The sequence below is a fragment of the Platalea leucorodia genome, assembly GCF_965183815.1.
Source record: "Platalea leucorodia genome assembly, chromosome: 15".
Taxonomy (NCBI): domain Eukaryota; kingdom Metazoa; phylum Chordata; class Aves; order Pelecaniformes; family Threskiornithidae; genus Platalea; species Platalea leucorodia.
Window position 1 is genome coordinate 11,354,765 of NC_138837.1, and position 17,469 is coordinate 11,372,233.

General features: G+C 44.4%; 1 protein-coding gene across 7 annotated transcripts in view; it reads right to left on the minus strand.

Moving 5' to 3' along the window:
• PNPLA7 (patatin like domain 7, lysophospholipase) overlaps positions 1-17,469 on the minus strand; it is a 128,606-nt gene that overhangs the window by 52,370 nt on the left and 58,767 nt on the right. For all 7 annotated transcript variants that reach the window (XM_082327179.1, XM_082327177.1, XM_082327178.1 and 4 more), the window contains 6 exons: positions 14,052-14,112; positions 11,695-11,844; positions 2,796-2,859; positions 2,119-2,287; positions 803-985; positions 91-209 (listed from right to left, as the gene is read on the minus strand). In XM_082327179.1, the coding sequence (XP_082183305.1) occupies positions 91-209; positions 803-985; positions 2,119-2,287; positions 2,796-2,859; positions 11,695-11,844; positions 14,052-14,112 (746 nt within the window). The remainder of the gene's footprint in view (positions 1-90; positions 210-802; positions 986-2,118; positions 2,288-2,795; positions 2,860-11,694; positions 11,845-14,051; positions 14,113-17,469) is intronic.

A 17,469-nucleotide genomic window follows, 5' to 3' on the forward strand; every position in this document is an offset into this window, starting at 1 on the left:
GTTATCCTGAAGAATTTGTCACAGCCCAGTGACCGTGGTGCTCTAGGATCTGGCAGCAATGCACCAGCGTGCCCAGGAGAAGCCACCTACCTTGCTCCTCCGCCCCCAAGGACCAGCGCAATGGCGTTTCCAGTCAGAACACGAGCCAGGCGAGAAAAGTCAGAGTGACGGTCTGGCGGTTTCTGGAATACGCGTTCGTACATCTCTATCTGCAGAAGAGAGGCAGAAGAAGGTCATGCTAAAGGCAGGGTAGAGTCTACACCACCAGCCAACAGCATCCTGTTAAAAAGGGGATAGCTGTTTTTCAAACGAAAAGAGGGTTAATGAACTATCCAAACAGTTCTCGTGATCATGTCTCATACTTTCATAGTAGCTGGGAGAATTTCATCGTAGTACAGCATTTTCTTTGTAGCTATTTCTTTTTCTTGACAAGAATTTGAAGTGACTGGGAAGCATCCCAAGTCTGCCTCTGCTTTACTTCTAACACGATTTTCACAAGCATGGGGATCCTCCCAATGAAAGGGACTCTACCGCGTGTACGCGCCTATCAACGTGACCTTGAGATAGTACTTACTGCCTTCAGCCAAGCCGAGTATGCATCCATAAGGAAGACATGAGCCCCTTATCCCTGTTTCCTATAGTAAATAGAGGCCAAACAGATTCAAGAGAACACTATCTGTGTAATGGCCAGTTGCACATCACAATATCACGTAATAACGTTATCTCAGATTACCTTCGATACACGGATTACAAGTAAGGTACTACAGCTAAGGGACCAGCCACCAAAGCAAGACTCTCTTACCAGCTTGGGCAGGCTCCTTTTGGAAAAGACTCTGCGTGGACAGTGGAGATGAAGATGAGCAGAACACCAGCTCCGCATGTTGAGCCATTCCACAGTTCGGGAAGGGAGAGGCCCATCCTCCTTATGGAGCAGGACGAGTTGCTTCTGGGCTCGGACGGCGGTGTTCTCCAGCATCCTCTCCAGCTGCAGCACATTATACACACCAAAGGAACGAGGGCGTCAGGTATTTATTGTTCCAGTATCAGTTTAACAGAATACTGTGTTGTGAAATACATATTTATATACACACACATATCTGTACATCTCACCTCTATTCCTATCTGAATCTGCAGACAACTACGCACACCAAGAACCCTCAAACAAGATTGATTTAGACAACTATGCTGTTAGCTGTGGCCTTACCTGGCATACAGAACTCTAAAACCAGACAAGGATTCAAACCTGACTACTTAAAAATGAATGCTTTTCACCTAAACCATACACCATTAAATGCACAGCACAGACACACGCTGTGCATGCAAAATGAGATTGCTTCCCGAGTCATACCTACAAATGTTCAGCACATTTTGTGCTTTCACTTCCAATCAGACCGCTTTTTCCTCCTTGCATTCCTTATTTTTATTTTTTTGTTGTTTTAGGCAACCGATGGAGACTTGCCTTTCCCGTGCTTCCTGCCTCCCACATACAGCCATGGAGAACCAACACAAAGTGACACACAAGAACGCTGCAGATGGTAACAGTCCCAGGCTCTCTGGAGGTCAGACTTAGCACTTCACAATCCTAAAAAAAGCCACTTGTGACCTCATTTTTAAATTTCTTGCGGAATTCATATGCCTGGTCAACAAACTTTGGTAATAAAATATCAAAAATAAAAATAGATAATAAAGGAGGAAAAAAACAAACCAGCTTACAATCTGTAATAAAATACATTAAATTATTCATGCAATACAATTTATACCTAGTTTTTCCTAGGCACGCACCACGAATTCCATCCAAGCAGAAAAGATTTTTCTCTCTCTATTTGGAGATCCCACAAAAAAATTCTGGACAGAAACGCAATAGCCGTATCGCTTCAAAGCAATTTGGCTTCTGATTTTCCATTGCCCAAAATGACTCTTTAGAGGAGAAGAACCTAGCTGGAAATACAACTTGCCATTTCAGAGGATCCTCATTCAATTCTTTTTCTATTTATAACACACATCTCGGGAATATTTCATTATTTATGCCTCAGTGGGTATTAAACCCAGGAAAATTCATGTGTATGAAACAACCTTCTTTGTTAACACTGCAAATAGGGGAATGAGCTATCTCCACACCTCTCCAACAGTAGGCTCCTGGTCTCCCAGTCCGACGATTAAGATGCAGTCAGCCTGCCGGATGCAGCGTTGCGTCCAGGGCGTAAGGGTGCTGTCCGCCTGGTAGAGCACAATACGGTGAATGTCCTCCTGCTGGCCCAGCCAGCTAGTCAGTCGGTATTCGTGGATACTGGGGACAGGAAAGAGAAAAAGCAAATTCAAACGGTTTTATATCACAGCTCCTAACAGAGCAGAGAGAAATCTTACATGTCAAGCACAAAACCTGAAGGGCATCAGAGACCTGCATCTCTCGCTCATCCAGCCTAAGAGCCTTATCTGCCCACATTTCCAGGCTCATGCTTTCTTTATTTCCCCATTATTTATACCTCTAGATACATACACAGAGGAAAGAGGATGCAGTGATGCCTAACTTCAGTAAGGCTTCCATGGCATCCCCAAGGATGAGTACACAATACCCACTTGGAGCAATTCAGCTTTTCCAGTTCCACAAGTGAGAAAGGAACTACGGAAAAACACCCACATTTGAACCAAACGGTCTCGAAACATTGTCGTCTTAAACACTTTGATGAGAAAGCACAATATATGTTAGAACACAGGATTTTATTCCCACTGTATGTTTATAAGACCAGCAAAGTATCTTTCTGCATTTTTTCACAAGTATTAATGAGGGCAGGTACCTATCCAGCGCCGCAGAACCAAGTCGCTGTTTGATGTTGTCACTGGTGAGCAGCAAAGCAGGACCTGGAAGAACAAGACGTTTCATATGTGAACACCTGCCACGCAGCTCCTGACGAACCGTATTGAGAAAATGTAGCTGTAACAAATGCAGCTCTGAATTTGCGTTGAAGATGGTGACGGATCAGCGCATTGATCAGAGGTGTTGCGGAAGAAAGAGCTGGCACAAAGTCTTCACAAAAATTTTCACGCTTCTCTACAATAACATTTTCCCATTCTCCGTATTCCCAGAGCTCTGTCACGGCATTAGTCACAGCCTACAAACTCGTTTATCGCATTCGCGGTGTCACGTAGGATGCCGGGTTCTACTGCAGCTGCATTTTCACAAACACAACATTCAGAACATCGCGTACCTTTTGCAACAGTAGAAAGCCCAGGAATCGGCTTTCAAAGAAAAAAAAGCTATTTCACTGACCTACTGAAATACACCATTTGTTCATCCCGCACTGAACCAACTTCCCAGATGAATCCTAAAGCTCTCTACAGTAGTACCACTTCTTATTCAACGTGCCAACCTATACCACCCCCAACCCCGGGGAGAAAGACTCCCAAATCGGTGGGGCACAGTCCGATTGACGCTGCTTCCACTGCGGACAGGCATACACACATCTGGCAACAACGTTAGATCTGAGGTGAATTTTGGTGCACACAAAGTTTCTTGCAGGCACTTTCGTTTATTTTTCTTATTAGCGATTATATCGCAGCAGCAATACATGCCATATGTGGTGGAGGTTGCAAAATAACTGCAGCTAAATACAAAAAAGCAAAGAAAAGGAAACTTAAGGGGTTAACCTCATACCTAAAGAAAAGATTATCTGTCTCATATTGAGAGAGAAATTCACATTTACAAAACATGAAAGAGCAGTCGCTTTGTGTTAATGTTTTCGTAATGCAAGCCTTCATTTTTTTCATTAATAAAAGAACAGGAATTTATGTACGAAATAACAAAACACTTAATTATGTGAGGTCTCTCAAGGCATTAATAAAGCAGCATGGCTTAATGTGTTTAGTAAAAATCAAGGAACCACGAATGAACAACGTGGTAAAAGCTGGCAATTTCACACTTATTTGCTCAAAAAGCAAAACCCGCAAGCACAGTCCCGGGCGCTGGGCACCCTGACCCTCGGGGCCACCTCACGTCCCCCCCAGCGCTCGACTCCTCCTGCGAAGGCGTCACACTGTTTGAACGCACTTTAGTGTCAGATTTTAAAAAAAAACTCAAAAGTATGATTTTTTCATCTTGTATTTTCACACAACCAAATAACGTTTGCTCTTTGTTACGCTGATGATGAAGGAAAAGCAAGCAAAAATGGACAAAAATATCCCATAAGTGGAGACCAAAAGATAAAAAGTAAAAGCCGGTTAAGTAAGCGCAGGAGGAGGATGACTTAAGAGTAGAATTTAATTTCCTCATCCTCCAATAAAGTTTATGGGAGTTGGCTCCTACAAAAGCAACAAGTCCAAAGTAGAGGGAATTGGTTCATAAGCTTTTCAAGACCTGGACTGGTTTAACCTGCCCATCGCTCCTGCATCTGTGCTGCTCCTCCGTTTGTGCTCCTTGAACCATCTGCCTGCAGGTAACAGACCCAACGCTTGTGAGGGTTTTTATCCTTAATTTTTAGCATTGGTAGATTCTTTGATCTGGTTCACCATTCAGCCTCACAAACAGCTGGGCTAGCACAACTTTGGATGGGGTAACGGGATTAGGAGAGGTCTCCTGGAAGAAATACCCGTGACATCGCATGCTATGAAGACAGCAAGGGAGAGAGGGCAGGTAAATTTTGAAAAAGCCTTCAACAGCAAAGTTATCATTTGTGTTCGTTAATGTGTCAAAGTTCTCAGCAAAATAGAAATGATATGTAGACCAAATATTCTTCCAGGATATGTGACTTACAAAGCTTTATGACACTGGTGGAAGTTTAGTAGGCAAAGACAAACAGCCAGGAATGTAAAATGAGCTGAGGAATGCAATAAAAATGTCAAGTAAGAGAGACTAAGGACGAGATGGGAACAGCATGCTCCACCTCTGCATTTGCCCATTACCTCCCTGCAGCCGGTCACTGAGATCCAAGAGCATCAGCAAAGGAGCGTGGAGTGCACCGTACCCATCTGATGCGCTGGGGGCACATGTCCTAAGGGGAAACCATTAAACCCAGCAAACGGCTTTCATACAAGGCGAGAGGCAGGCTTTGTAGAGCTGGAGTGCAGCTTTACATTAGTCAAGGTGATGGCTACGTCACCTACAGATATCTTGAATGAGGACAACACATCCCCATCAAGCATCCAAAGAGCCTTGGAGAGGCATAGACTTCAGAAATCACGTCCTCTCATCTCGCTTTTGCATGTGGAAAAGAAGCAGTTCACAGTACGTGCCACAAACACGTGTATACAGACAGACCCACAGCTGCGCGGGCTCAGGAGCGTGCCCAGCATCCCCTCTGCCCACCGGCAGCGCGGGATGAAGGCGCCCAGACCCTTATTCATCCCCAGCACAGAACATGGTGATGCTTCCAACTGAACCAACTCTATTTTGCTTCAGAAATAACAACCATCTGCTCTACGCTTCCAATTTCTAGCAAGCTCCCAATTAATCAACCATTAAATAACGCTCCATTAATGTGATCAAGAACACCAACATATGTGTTCTCAAGTGCATAAAACAGAATGACCGAAAGTGTTATTTAAACTAAACTGCTGAGAGCAACAAAGTAATAAAAGCCATTCTCAAGTACATACCCCCTCAAACGGCCTCACCAGCAGGCAGGAACGTCCGCGACGACGTGTTGCCGCATCCTCAACGCGCACTATCATGGTTGCGCACCATCACCTAGTGACGCTCGCTCCACACCTGCCAGCGGCCTCGCAGGCGATCTACAGCTGCAGCTGGCATCACGAAAACATCCCTCCCTTCTCCAGCAGCCGCCTGCACCCTTCGGGGACTGTTCCCTTTCGGTACGATCAGACACGGGGTGAATAGCTCAAAGTTAAGAACATAGGAGAGGTGACACGAGGTAACATTAAATTTTTATCTAAGCCCAGTAGTGTCTCCCTGACTGCGACCAGCAGCAGATTGCTGGGGAAGAGTATTAGAGCGAGGAAAACTTAATGACATTCTCCAAGCCGCCAGCAATTCGCAGTTCAATGAATTTCTCAGGCCAGAGGTGGTGACTTTTAATAGCCCCTGGGGGATTTTTCTTTCGGTGAACTCACTGGGATTCTGAATCTCAGATTTTACACGCTTTCGGTGAGAAAACGCGGCACGGCGGTGGTCTTACCCCCAGGCACAGAGGATCATGATTCATGGGGAAACCTCATGGAGCATCTAAATCGGTACTCTAGAGTCGTCTGATTTTCAGTACAGAACTACAAGCCCATGAAAGAGAAGTGAGGAGAAAAAAAAATGCTGATATCGGAGTCTAGTTCATTTTATCTTTTAAGAATATAGGGCACTCAAGAGGTTGAGACAGCCCTTCAGCAAGGCTTCCAAGCTCAAATCCCGCCCCAGTAAAGAGATAAGTACCACACAAGAGAGACAACTCTCCCTTTCTTTCCAAAGACGAGCATGGTACTCGCTTTTGTAATTTTTTTTTTTTTTCCACATAACACCAATTTCATACGATGTGAAGGAGCGGGAATACAGATACCCTAGTTCTAAGTCTAATAAAACATGGTCAAAAAGTTGCCCAGGGAAATCAGAGGCCCAGAGGTCAAGGACTGATCTGTGATGGTTAGAAATGGTTGCAAATCCACCTCACCTGGAAAAAATACTCACACAAAAAGATACTGCCCAGTACAAAAGGCACTGTGGAAAAAAATTTAGCACAGCAAACTTACTTGCCTGGACTTCATCCAAAGAGAATTTATATTTGGCCTAATAAAAGTCTACAAAATTATGTGTCAAAGAGACAGAACTGAAAAATGAGTTTGATGTCCCAGTGTCAGAAGATCTCGCCTAGCAAAAACTACCAAGTTGTGCCGGGGTCCAGGCACCACATTAAACACTTAACGTTTAAACCCAATCTGTGCGTAAAGAAAGAAGTTCAGGCAGAACTACAATAAAACACTCCAATAAATTATTAGTAAAGATACTTCAGTAAGCTTTCCAATACATTATACATTTTTAGAAATTAAAAGAAAGCTTATATTTAAAGGGCAGAAAGGAAGGAGAGAAACACATATGTTGCATTTCAATCCCTCTCTGCCTCAGTTTGAAATTATATATGATCAGAGGGCTCCCACATACAACCAGATTTGCACAGCCATGTGGTATCATTTAGCTGGTCTCAGTAAAAGAACAAAGAAATAGTTAGGCAAATACTTTTTAAAAATCTGAATACTGCAAAGAGGTTTTTTTGATCAGAGATGCTCTCAGCTCTACCAGGATTAAGGGGGAAAAGAATAAGAATAAGAATAAGAATAAGAATAAGAATAAGAATAAGAATAAGAATAGACATCACGAACCTTGGCCAGAATTCATCGGCATGGTTATGCTAACCTGCAACTTTTCTCAGCAGTAAAAATTGCCCGCCTTCATTTCACTCCAGTTCAGAAGCGGAAAATTCTGTCCTTGCTTTTTGGAAGTTTTATATTCTACATCCTCCTCCTTTGGAGACCCAAAGACCAAATTCAAAGAACGGGCTTCTACACTGAAGCATGCGGGCAAACGGAGTGAGGAAGCAGCGACGTTGCCTCCGGTTCACCGTGCTCTGCAGGACTTTCCTGCTCTCTCCTCAATGCTCAGATCACATTTTACATTTATACCTGTCTCAAGATGAAGGCAGATTCATGTAGAGTGAGTGCTGCCAGATACCAAGTAACTGCCTCACCGTCCAGCTTTTAACAGAACAAACGCCATGGAAACAGGAACATCCCTCAGTATTTAACTGGGACACAATCACGCTGTCCAGAAAAAAATATCTGAATTATCATAAACCACAGTGTCGTGGTTTAACCCCAGCCAGCAACTAAGCACCACACAGCCGCTCGCTTACTCCCCCCCGGTGGGATGGGGGAGAGAATCGGAAGAGTAAAAGTGAGAAAACTCATGGGTTGAGATAAAGACAGTTTAATAGGTAAAGCAAAAGCCGCACGCACAAGCAAAGCAAAGCAAGGAATTCATTCTCTCCTTCCCATCGGCAGGCAGGTGTGCAGCCCTCCCCAGGACAGCAGGGCTCCATCACGCGTAACGGTGACTTGGGAAGACAAACGCCATCCCTCCGAATGTCCCCCCCTTCCTTCTTCTTCCCCCAGCTTATATACTGAGCATGATGTCATATGGTATGGAATAGCCCTTGGGCCAGTCTGGGTCAGCTGTCCTGGCTGTGCCCCCTCCCAGCTTCTTATGCACCTGGCAGAGCACAAGAAGCTAAAAAGTCCTTGACTAGTGTAAACTCTACTCAGCAAGAACCAAAACATCAGTGTCTTATCAACATTATTCTCATCCTAAATCCAAAACACAGCACTCTACCAGCTACTAAGAAGAAAATTAACTCTATCCCAGCTGAAACCAGGACACACAGAAAGGCCAAATCTCCAAGAAAGCAGCACAAATTGGTTGGACAAAGCTGTGGGTGGTCCCACACGTCGGTGCTCCCTGCGTGCAGAAGGCAGCACAGCCAGGCCAGCACGCGCTGGGCCCAGGGAGAGCCCAGAAGCAGCCCCCGGGAGAGCAGCCTGCTCAGGCGAGGTGCTCCCGTTACGAATTTTTAAAAAACAGACATTTTTAAAAAAATATAATTAAACCCACACAACAGAGTCAAGCAACCAGACGGAGAAGTCCTGCCTCACTACAGGCAAAAGTGGTTTTTGGGGGGAGAAAAAAAGAAAAGAAAAAATATTCTGACTAATTTTCCAATTCTTGTGGACAGTATATATTAATTCATGGTGTTATGAAGCTTCCATTATCGGACAGATATTCTATTTGTCATTATTTTTATACTCCTTTCATAAGATAGCAGTTAAAAATTACCAAAAGAAATCCTGTTAAATAGATGAACCTGCAACCAGCTCCAACTCACAGCACTGCCAAGAGCCTTCCAATGCCAGTTCCAGGAAAAGAAAAACCAGCCTTTAATCTAATTTTGCAGGTTGTGGTACAACCCAGCCTGCACCCCGACGGCTCCCCGCAGCAACCGCGGCAGCCGATTCCCGGCTACGGCTCTTGCAATGATCTCGGTATTCCTGCCTGCATTCTCCTGATTTCTTCTATCCTCTTGTCTCCAACCTGCAGCGAAGGGATTCGAGGCACCACTGCAATATTCATCTACGTTAGTATTAATAGGAAGAGTAAGGCATTTTCTAAAATAATATATTAAGTTGCAATAGAAAGCTAAACCCAACTGCTTTCACCCCACACGTGCTCACACGTACCACAGCTACCCTCCACCGCTCTGGAACCTATTTCAAGCCCTGAGCAACGAAACAATATGGATCAAATGTTAAGTCAAGTATTAAATGGCAACATCTGATCACAATTTACAATTAAAAAAAAGTTGGTTCAAGAAAAACCAAAAGAATAAACAACAAAAATATGCTAATAGCAGCAAATCTACACAAAGAAACTTGTTATTTTCAAAATTAGGAACTTATGCATTGAAAGAGACTTTCTTAAGAGAAAGATTTTCAATTAAGCCCTCGCAAGCACATTAAATAACGCCTCTCATCTCCATGAATAGATTTAAGGTCTAATCGCAGTTCACCCCCAAGCCCCAAGTGCCCATGTGAGCCCGCGGCGGGTGGCACTCGGGCGGCCGAGGTGCGACGCGCCGCTACGCCAGCGGCTCACCGAGGCCCCGAGGCAAATCTTTCCACATAAAACACTTCAATTTCCTCACAAGTAATGTGGACGCAGTTCTAACGATCAGGTGAACACCACATAACCCGAAATTTTGCTTCGCAAGACCAGCTTGACTACTCGTTTCATTTCTTTGATGCAAGAAGGCAGAAGAAAAATCATTCCAAAGACCAGCCCCTTTCTTCATAGCAAAGCACCATCCGGCACATAGCTCAGAGCACTTTGTCATGCACCAGTAAGGAACACCCAAACAATTTCTAGCCATAGTATAAAGGAGAAAATACAAAAGCTACCAATAAAAAAAAAAAAAAAAAAAAAAAAAAAGAGAGAGAGAATGCTGCTTCTGCAAAAAAAAGAAAAAAAGATAAAACCACAGCCTGCGTGAAACCCTCAGCACCGTACGGCACGCAAACACGCACAGTAACGCGCTGGCAGAAGGTTAACCGCCGTCTCCAAGCGTTGTGGGGCTGAATAAGCCACAGGCTGACCCGAGGGACAGGGGCTATCACGGCCAGGAGCTCGGTCCGCCAGCTGTGTTTTGAACCATATGGCTGGCTGTGTTGTGTGAAAACACTTTCCTCTTCCCACTGCAGCCGTCTGCTCCACTTTGGCAAGAACTTCAGATGCCAAGGTTGTATAGTACCATCTATAGCTGCCAAACACTACGCAGGCGTCAGTTGAGGAAAAGAAAAGAAAAAAGAAGGGTGAAGGAGGAAAGGCCAAGTGATCATAACAAAACCCCTCATTTGTTACGTTCCAGTTGCTTTCAACTAGCGTGGTTATTTTTATTCTGAATAGTCCATCTACATACTTAAATTTCTGTTTGTTTTATTTACAGGCTCCTAGTGCTGTCACACATCAAAACAAGCTGGCAGCAATCCATAAGAAGTACCCATTAGCAATACAGCTACAGCTGAGATCTGTGCTCCGTTATGGATGTAAAATTCTTCTGCCATCTCAAAATAAGGGGAATCTTCAAACGCCCACAAATTAGTATTCACTGTAACACATCTCCACCAGAAGCTGCCTACAAATTCATATTTCAAAAGGTGAAAGAGTGCAAGCATCAACAGCTTTTTCCTGTGCCTGCTCACCTAGAAGATTTTTAAAGCAGAATAATAAGGGCCAGCTCCAGATATCCTTAAGGTCAAAAAGGAAATAACCGATAAATGTAAGCGGTTATACCTCAAGCATCATGTAACCTGTACTTTTCAAAATAATAAGCCATGAGATAGCAGACTAACAATTCATCAAAGGACTATAGGAGATTTACTCAAGACATCTCTGATAGCCTATGAGGATGGGCAAAGGATGTTCAGAAAATGTCAAACCGTAGTACGGAGCGTGAACTGAATTGTGAACTGAATATATGGTTTTGTGAGCAACAGGAACTTGCACACACGACGTCCCCAATGGATAAAGCAATTAATGACTCAAGTGTGAGCTGAATACATGGGTTTGTGAGCACCAGACAGGCAACCAAGCTGGTAACAAATGCGACAATGATTTAGGACTTAAGTTTGGACTTTCAGTGCCAACCTGGATCTCCTCCACAAGCCTCTTCCCTCAAGTCTTATGCTTACCACTCACTGTGCTACCTCAAGAAAAGAAAACTGTGTAAGAAATCCTTTGCCGTATGAAACTATACAACTGAGGAAGCCTGAAAGACTCTCACACACGAGAGAGAGAGAATCAGACTCTCACGGCACCACGGGAACGGTGTGCTGGCGGCGGGATTTGTCCGCTGGAGTGCCTGCAGCCTTAGCAGTGCTGATGGCAGCCAAGGCGAGAGGCCAGACAGATTGGCTAGTATTTCTCAGTCATTAAGGCCACAGAGTTTTCCACTAAAATTAACTGCACGTTAGGGATGGGAACAGAGGAGCAAGAGGTCATGAAAAAGGCTGATCCTGAGCACTGCTGTACCGCTACCCCCGCCCCAATGCAGCGTGAATCCACCTTTGACTAATGACAGCTACCTGGCCGTACCTCCCTAAAAAGATAAGCAGCATTTATTTCCCGTGAAACGGTAACATGTAAACACTTCTTACCCACAGCACTGAGAGCGTGCTTGAGCTCCAGAGTAAAAGCCGTAAGTGGCACCTCTTCAGTCACCGGCATAATTGCTACTGTGGAGAGATTGCTGGCAGGATTTCCAGCATCCCACTTGCTACTCGAGCTGTGTAATCCAAGAGGATGACCTGTTCGAAAAGAAAAAAAACTTGCCATCAGCCAACCCAGAAAGCTAGGTGTTGTTTCATCGTTTCCAACAACGTTTGTCAGGCAGCAAGGGAAGCGTCACTGGATTGCTTAACCTAAGATAAATGTAACATCCTCCATATCGCATCGCAGGAAAGAGTTCCCACATATTTCATTCGCAAGAGGACAAAGACCAATTTCCATCATTTTTGGCTGCTGACAGCATGCGTGCGTAAAAGTCAGGCAATGTTAAAAATATCTGGATGCTAGGAACAGGTTAGATACAATGGGCATTTGCCTGACCTGTTAAGATAAAAAGGCACCTTGGATCACTTTGAACGGCCCCAGCTTTGGAAGGGGCATTGATTTAGCCCACACGAGGAATCAGCTTAACTAACAAAACCCCAAAACCTATTGTCGGTATCAAAATATTCCAAAAATTAACGTTCACTTTTTATGATATTCCTGATCAAGGAAATAAATGCCTGTTTTCAACAAACAAAGTTCCTATAGGGAATGTGCACCTGCACCTATTTTCACTTCTCTCCAAGATGGGAAAACGTGGAGCTTTACAGGTATGTGCTTAGGAGCACTAAAATAAAATATGGAACTTCTGAAGTGGCTGCGAAGTAACTGTGGAAGTATCCCCAACATAACAGGGTAAGCCGAGTAAGGACAAAGTACGGGCAGAGGAAAGCATTTTTTGACAGAAGCATGTGCTACATGTGACAAAGATGAAGATCTTCCTGGATAGCTTAGAACAGGAAAAGATCAATAAGGGTGTTCTACAAACTGTTCTTTTTATTTTAATGCTATTTCTTTTCTCTTTAACTAAGCCTTCTCAGACAACCTTACTTTGCTGCTAATGCCTATCAACTCAGCTCTAAGCACACAATAAACTTGCTGTCATCTAAGTTAGGATTTCACGTCCTGCTTATCTCCTTTCACCCAGCAAAGGCCTAAGACGGACCACTAAGATGAATTCTTGAGATGGACGTATGGAAGTACTTGACGTACCATATGAAAACTCATTCAAAGTCTGTACGCAAGGTCGACAGTACACGGCAGGACACAGAAATATCAGATAAACTTTTTTCAAATATATTCAGCGTTATTCATTTCAAGTCTTCTAAAATAGCTCTGCACAGAACATTAAATAGCTTTTCCATTCTTTTTGGCGATCTTCAAGAAGATATTTGTAGGTTCAAACAAGTTACACATCACTGCTCAAGTCCTTCATCTCCACCAGTCCTTCCCTCCTCAGAACTTCAATGGCGATTCTCCGATTGAACTCCTGTTACTGTCACTAATTTTCCTCCCGTTTTCTCCAGATGGCACATTGCCCTGTTTCCCGAGCAGTGCGGACCCTGCCCTAGCCACAAAGGCGTTTCAGCACGCACAGAAGTTGAAGTACAGTTATCACTAGAGATTCGTACACAACGGACTGGGCACAGAAAGCTGAGCGTGTAAAGAAAGAGCGGGCTCAGATTCACTCCCCAAGACTGCTCCAAAACACGAGAGCTGGCCACCTCATTTTCACTCTCCTTTGGAATACTGCAAAACCAGCAATAAAAGTAATTAAAAAAAACGAACTGAACAAAACCCAAACAACCCACGACAGCAAAGAACCCCACGACACCCGCAGTAGTTAACGTGCATCTGTTTTCTTTTAATAGCTGCTCAAGAAAATTTGGAAAATTTCCTCCTACTTACTTCAATCAGCAAATATACTTTGTTTTCCCTCTGCCGCATACACAAAGCTTGAGAACCAATCCAGAGCAGACCGGTTCCTCCCAGACAATTCATTAAGATAATGCAAATACAGACATATTAAGCCAGTCTACACGCAGATGCCACTCAGCACGACTATCCGATTCAAGTCTATTACAGCTGCTATTTCCAATGCTCCCTTTGAGCTCTCCTCTTGCAAGAGATTTCAAGGAAATTTCACTGCACATATGCAGCAGTACTTTTCTATCTCAATTGTAAATCATTCCATTCCCACACTTAATGAACCACGGTTCACCAAAAAATAAATTTGTACACATCTATATAATAAAAAATCACCATTCACTTGTGACAACAGCTAAAATATTCAGCGACAAATTCTCTTTTCAAGTATGCGCTTTCTGTTTCCAGATTTAACGATGCAAATCTAGCGCCAAGGAAGCACCAGCATCAATGGGAGAAGTCCAGGAATGAGTCTTACCTCCCTGCTGAAGACTGCCAAGAATCTTCTCGCCCAGCAAGTGAATAAGTCTAGTCACAACCTAGCAATGGGAGAGAAAGAAAGAGAAAAGAAACAAACATTCAGGCAGAATGTACTAAAAATAGTGCATCTAAATGGATACTTTTGAACTTTTGTAAGATGTTATCTCAAGTTGAACTGTACAGAGACAAGGTTTTATAACCATAGCTTCTTTCCTGGCTGCGATGTATGGTGACTGATCATTTGTCTTGATTTCTTTTACCTTATTTTACTCTAATCTGGAAAAGCAAGAAAAGAAAACCAAACCAAAAAAGGCAGCATTTAACTTGCTTTGGGAACAAAAGAAAAAATCCAGTTATTTTGGGAAACATGTCAAATTGCATTTTCAGTTCTCCTCCTTTGTCTCCGCGGTGTGCTTGCGCCTCTGAGTCGCTCTCCCTGTTGCGTGGCTGTTGCACACCTCCACCTTCTGCAGGCACTAAGGGCTCAAAAAGGTTCAAGTCTGTACTCAAACCGATCCCACAACCTTGCTTCCACCTGACCCCTGTGAACTAGTCAATGTTCACAGCAACCAATTTAAGAAATCTTGAATAAAAGCGATAAATACACACTCTAAACACCCGCAGAATCAGAACAAACTACCTAAGAAATTGCTTTCCCCCTCAAATCGTGTTTGCGTGGCACCTTTGAAGGGGCAGGGTTTTTTCCCAGCTTTTTTCCAACAGGACTTACATCGATATAAACCAGTATTCAAATAGCCAAGCACATCTGAAGACTGACAAGCTTCTCTCCAACATTAACAACAATTCCCAACAAGGGTGTAGGAGAAGGCTTATAATTGCAATACCAAGGAGCGACAGACTTGGAAAATGCATCATTTATTCTGAAAAGCTATGCGCAAATGTTTTACCAAATAAGGGAAAGAGATATTTAAATGCATTAAGAATTAATAGAGCAATCGTTACATACTCTCCCCCAGACAACTAATTCAAGGTCAAAATAACTCTAATCTTCAGGAGGACATTAAAAAAACCCAACCAAACCCACAACAATAAAAGTTCTCCCAACTCCGAACAAGCTAAACAAGCAGCAGCAAATGCCTGCCTTGAATTCTGGACAGACAGACCCACTGTGTCCATAAGAACAAGCACCTCAGGGTGCATCTTTCAAATAAAAGACCACGTAAGCATCAAGACAGGTCAGCATACCCATCAGAATCATTTATATATCCTGCTTTAAAAAAAATAAAATAAATTGCCCTACACTACGAAACGCCACGGCTTTACTAAGCACCAATATTTTTTAAGTGTCTGGAGGAGGAAGGGGTAAGAGCAAACAGGTAGCTTCCAATGTGGAGCAAGGAGCGAGAGCTAAACAAAGTTATTTAAGCAATTTATGTCCCATAGCCATAACTGCAAGTTCTTCAAGATGCCACATCAACCATCTCCTCGGTGATCCAAGATCAACTTCTTCAACGTCTCCCTTATTTGCACCAAGAGCGGACACAACGGTCCGTACCCGCTTCGCTGAGAGCGCCCGGGCAGCACGAGCGCTGCCGCTAACAAGCGGCGGCGGAACGAGGGCCTCCCCCGACAGCGGGCAGCTCCCAGCCTCCTTCCTTCTCCTGGAAGCTCAAACAGGATCTAAGAGGCTTCCGTTTGTCCCGAGTACAGTGAGAGCTGATGATCACCCAGCCAACTCGTTACCACTTTAATAACCCCAAGAGCTGCGGTTCTGGGATTCAATTAACGGCGCTGGGTGTAGCTATGGAAAATTGCCCCAACTACGGGGAGCAGGGAGAGAAAGAGGGAATTCTTAACAAAAATCAGGAGACGGATTGCCCTTCCTAAGGGAGATAACCTGCCTCTCGAGAGCACGCGCTATACCCAGCTCACATGCGTTCACCTAACAACCTGTATCTGCACACTAGGGCTTTACTCAAGCAGTTTTGGAAGGTGTTATAAACGTTTTACACTTCTGAACCACTTTAAACGTCAGAATTTTAATTACTTACTGAAACCATCTCCTGTATTTGTAACTTTATCTGCTTTACAAACATTTAAGGAGAGCTCCAGCTAAGTTAAAGAAGATGTCCAAGGTTAATGACGAAACTAAGAATAGAACCTATTGGTCTCGTTTTCCAGTTGGCTGCTCCTATTACCAGGAAATATTATTTATCTTATTTGCTAGGGCAAACCTTACAGTCTTGGTACGTATAGATATGGAAAAATTATTTCCCCGGTGACTTTGTAAGACAAGCAAATTGCTAACCATAACGGGATGAGTCACTCTGTCGCAGTCATGGCAACGTCGAAGGAACATCAATTTGGGATCGGAGCTAAGAACTGGCCTGAAATTTCCTTAGAGTTTTATATTACACACACTCCATTTTCTTTCACAAAAAGGCAATGCGTTCCTTTAAAAGAGACTTGTCCCTCCGTCTGAGGGAGAAGTCAAGCATGGAGGGGGCTGGTTTAGCCTGGGGAGGGGAGAAGGAGGAAGCAAGCAGAAATTAGCCCTGGGGCTGGTAGGTCATGGCCAGGGATTGCAGGGAAACAGAGCCTGGAAGGGAGACAGGCAGGAGAAAGGCAGATAACAGGGCACTGGCAGGCAGCTACCTCGGCACAGACACCCGGGCCGTGATTCAGCAGTCGCTTATTGCCACCCTGCCTACTTAGCTGTATTTCACAGGAGAAGCTCTGGGAGCTGGCAGCGAGGGTTTGGGCAGAGGGGGAAGGCAGGAACTCTGGCAGCACTGCTGGGAAAACCAGTTGACCTGGAAGAAACACTGAGTTCTCGGTCCTCTGGAGGTGCCAGACAGCCCCCAGCACTGCCCCCAGCACAGCGGAGCCAGCGATGGACTCGGGTAGTTCTCCCAAAAGCAGGCAAGGCTTCCACCCCCTCTCCCATGCCAACGCCCGTCTTTCCCAAGCACGGTGCCAGAAGAGCACAGAGCACTTCCCAGACATCTGTACCCGCAAAATTGTCTCATTCCCACAGCGTCACCGTCACTCAGGGCTAGACAGCCTTCACAGCACAGTCGGAAGCGTCTGGTGTGCTCATCCCATGGCGCATCCTGGATTTTACAGTCTCTCCCAGCACCCATCCACCCAGCCCTGCAAACACATACCCCGCTCTCCACAGACACCGAGGCGCAGCCCAATCCGCTGGCACAGAGTCAGGCGGTTTGGATTTAAGGTTTGAAGAAAAATCTGTACTGCAAAAAGGCAGCGAGTTGGAGTCCAGACTTCTCCAAGAACACCGGGAGGTTTCTAAATTAGGCGAGAATCATTAATTGCCTGCAAAGTAAATGCAGCTTTTTGATCCCTTGTACTAGGGATAGAGCCAAACTTGTTTCAGGTCGTGAAGTTGAATTTATCCTTCCTCACGATCAGAAACCGTGCTAGCAGTGAGCGGG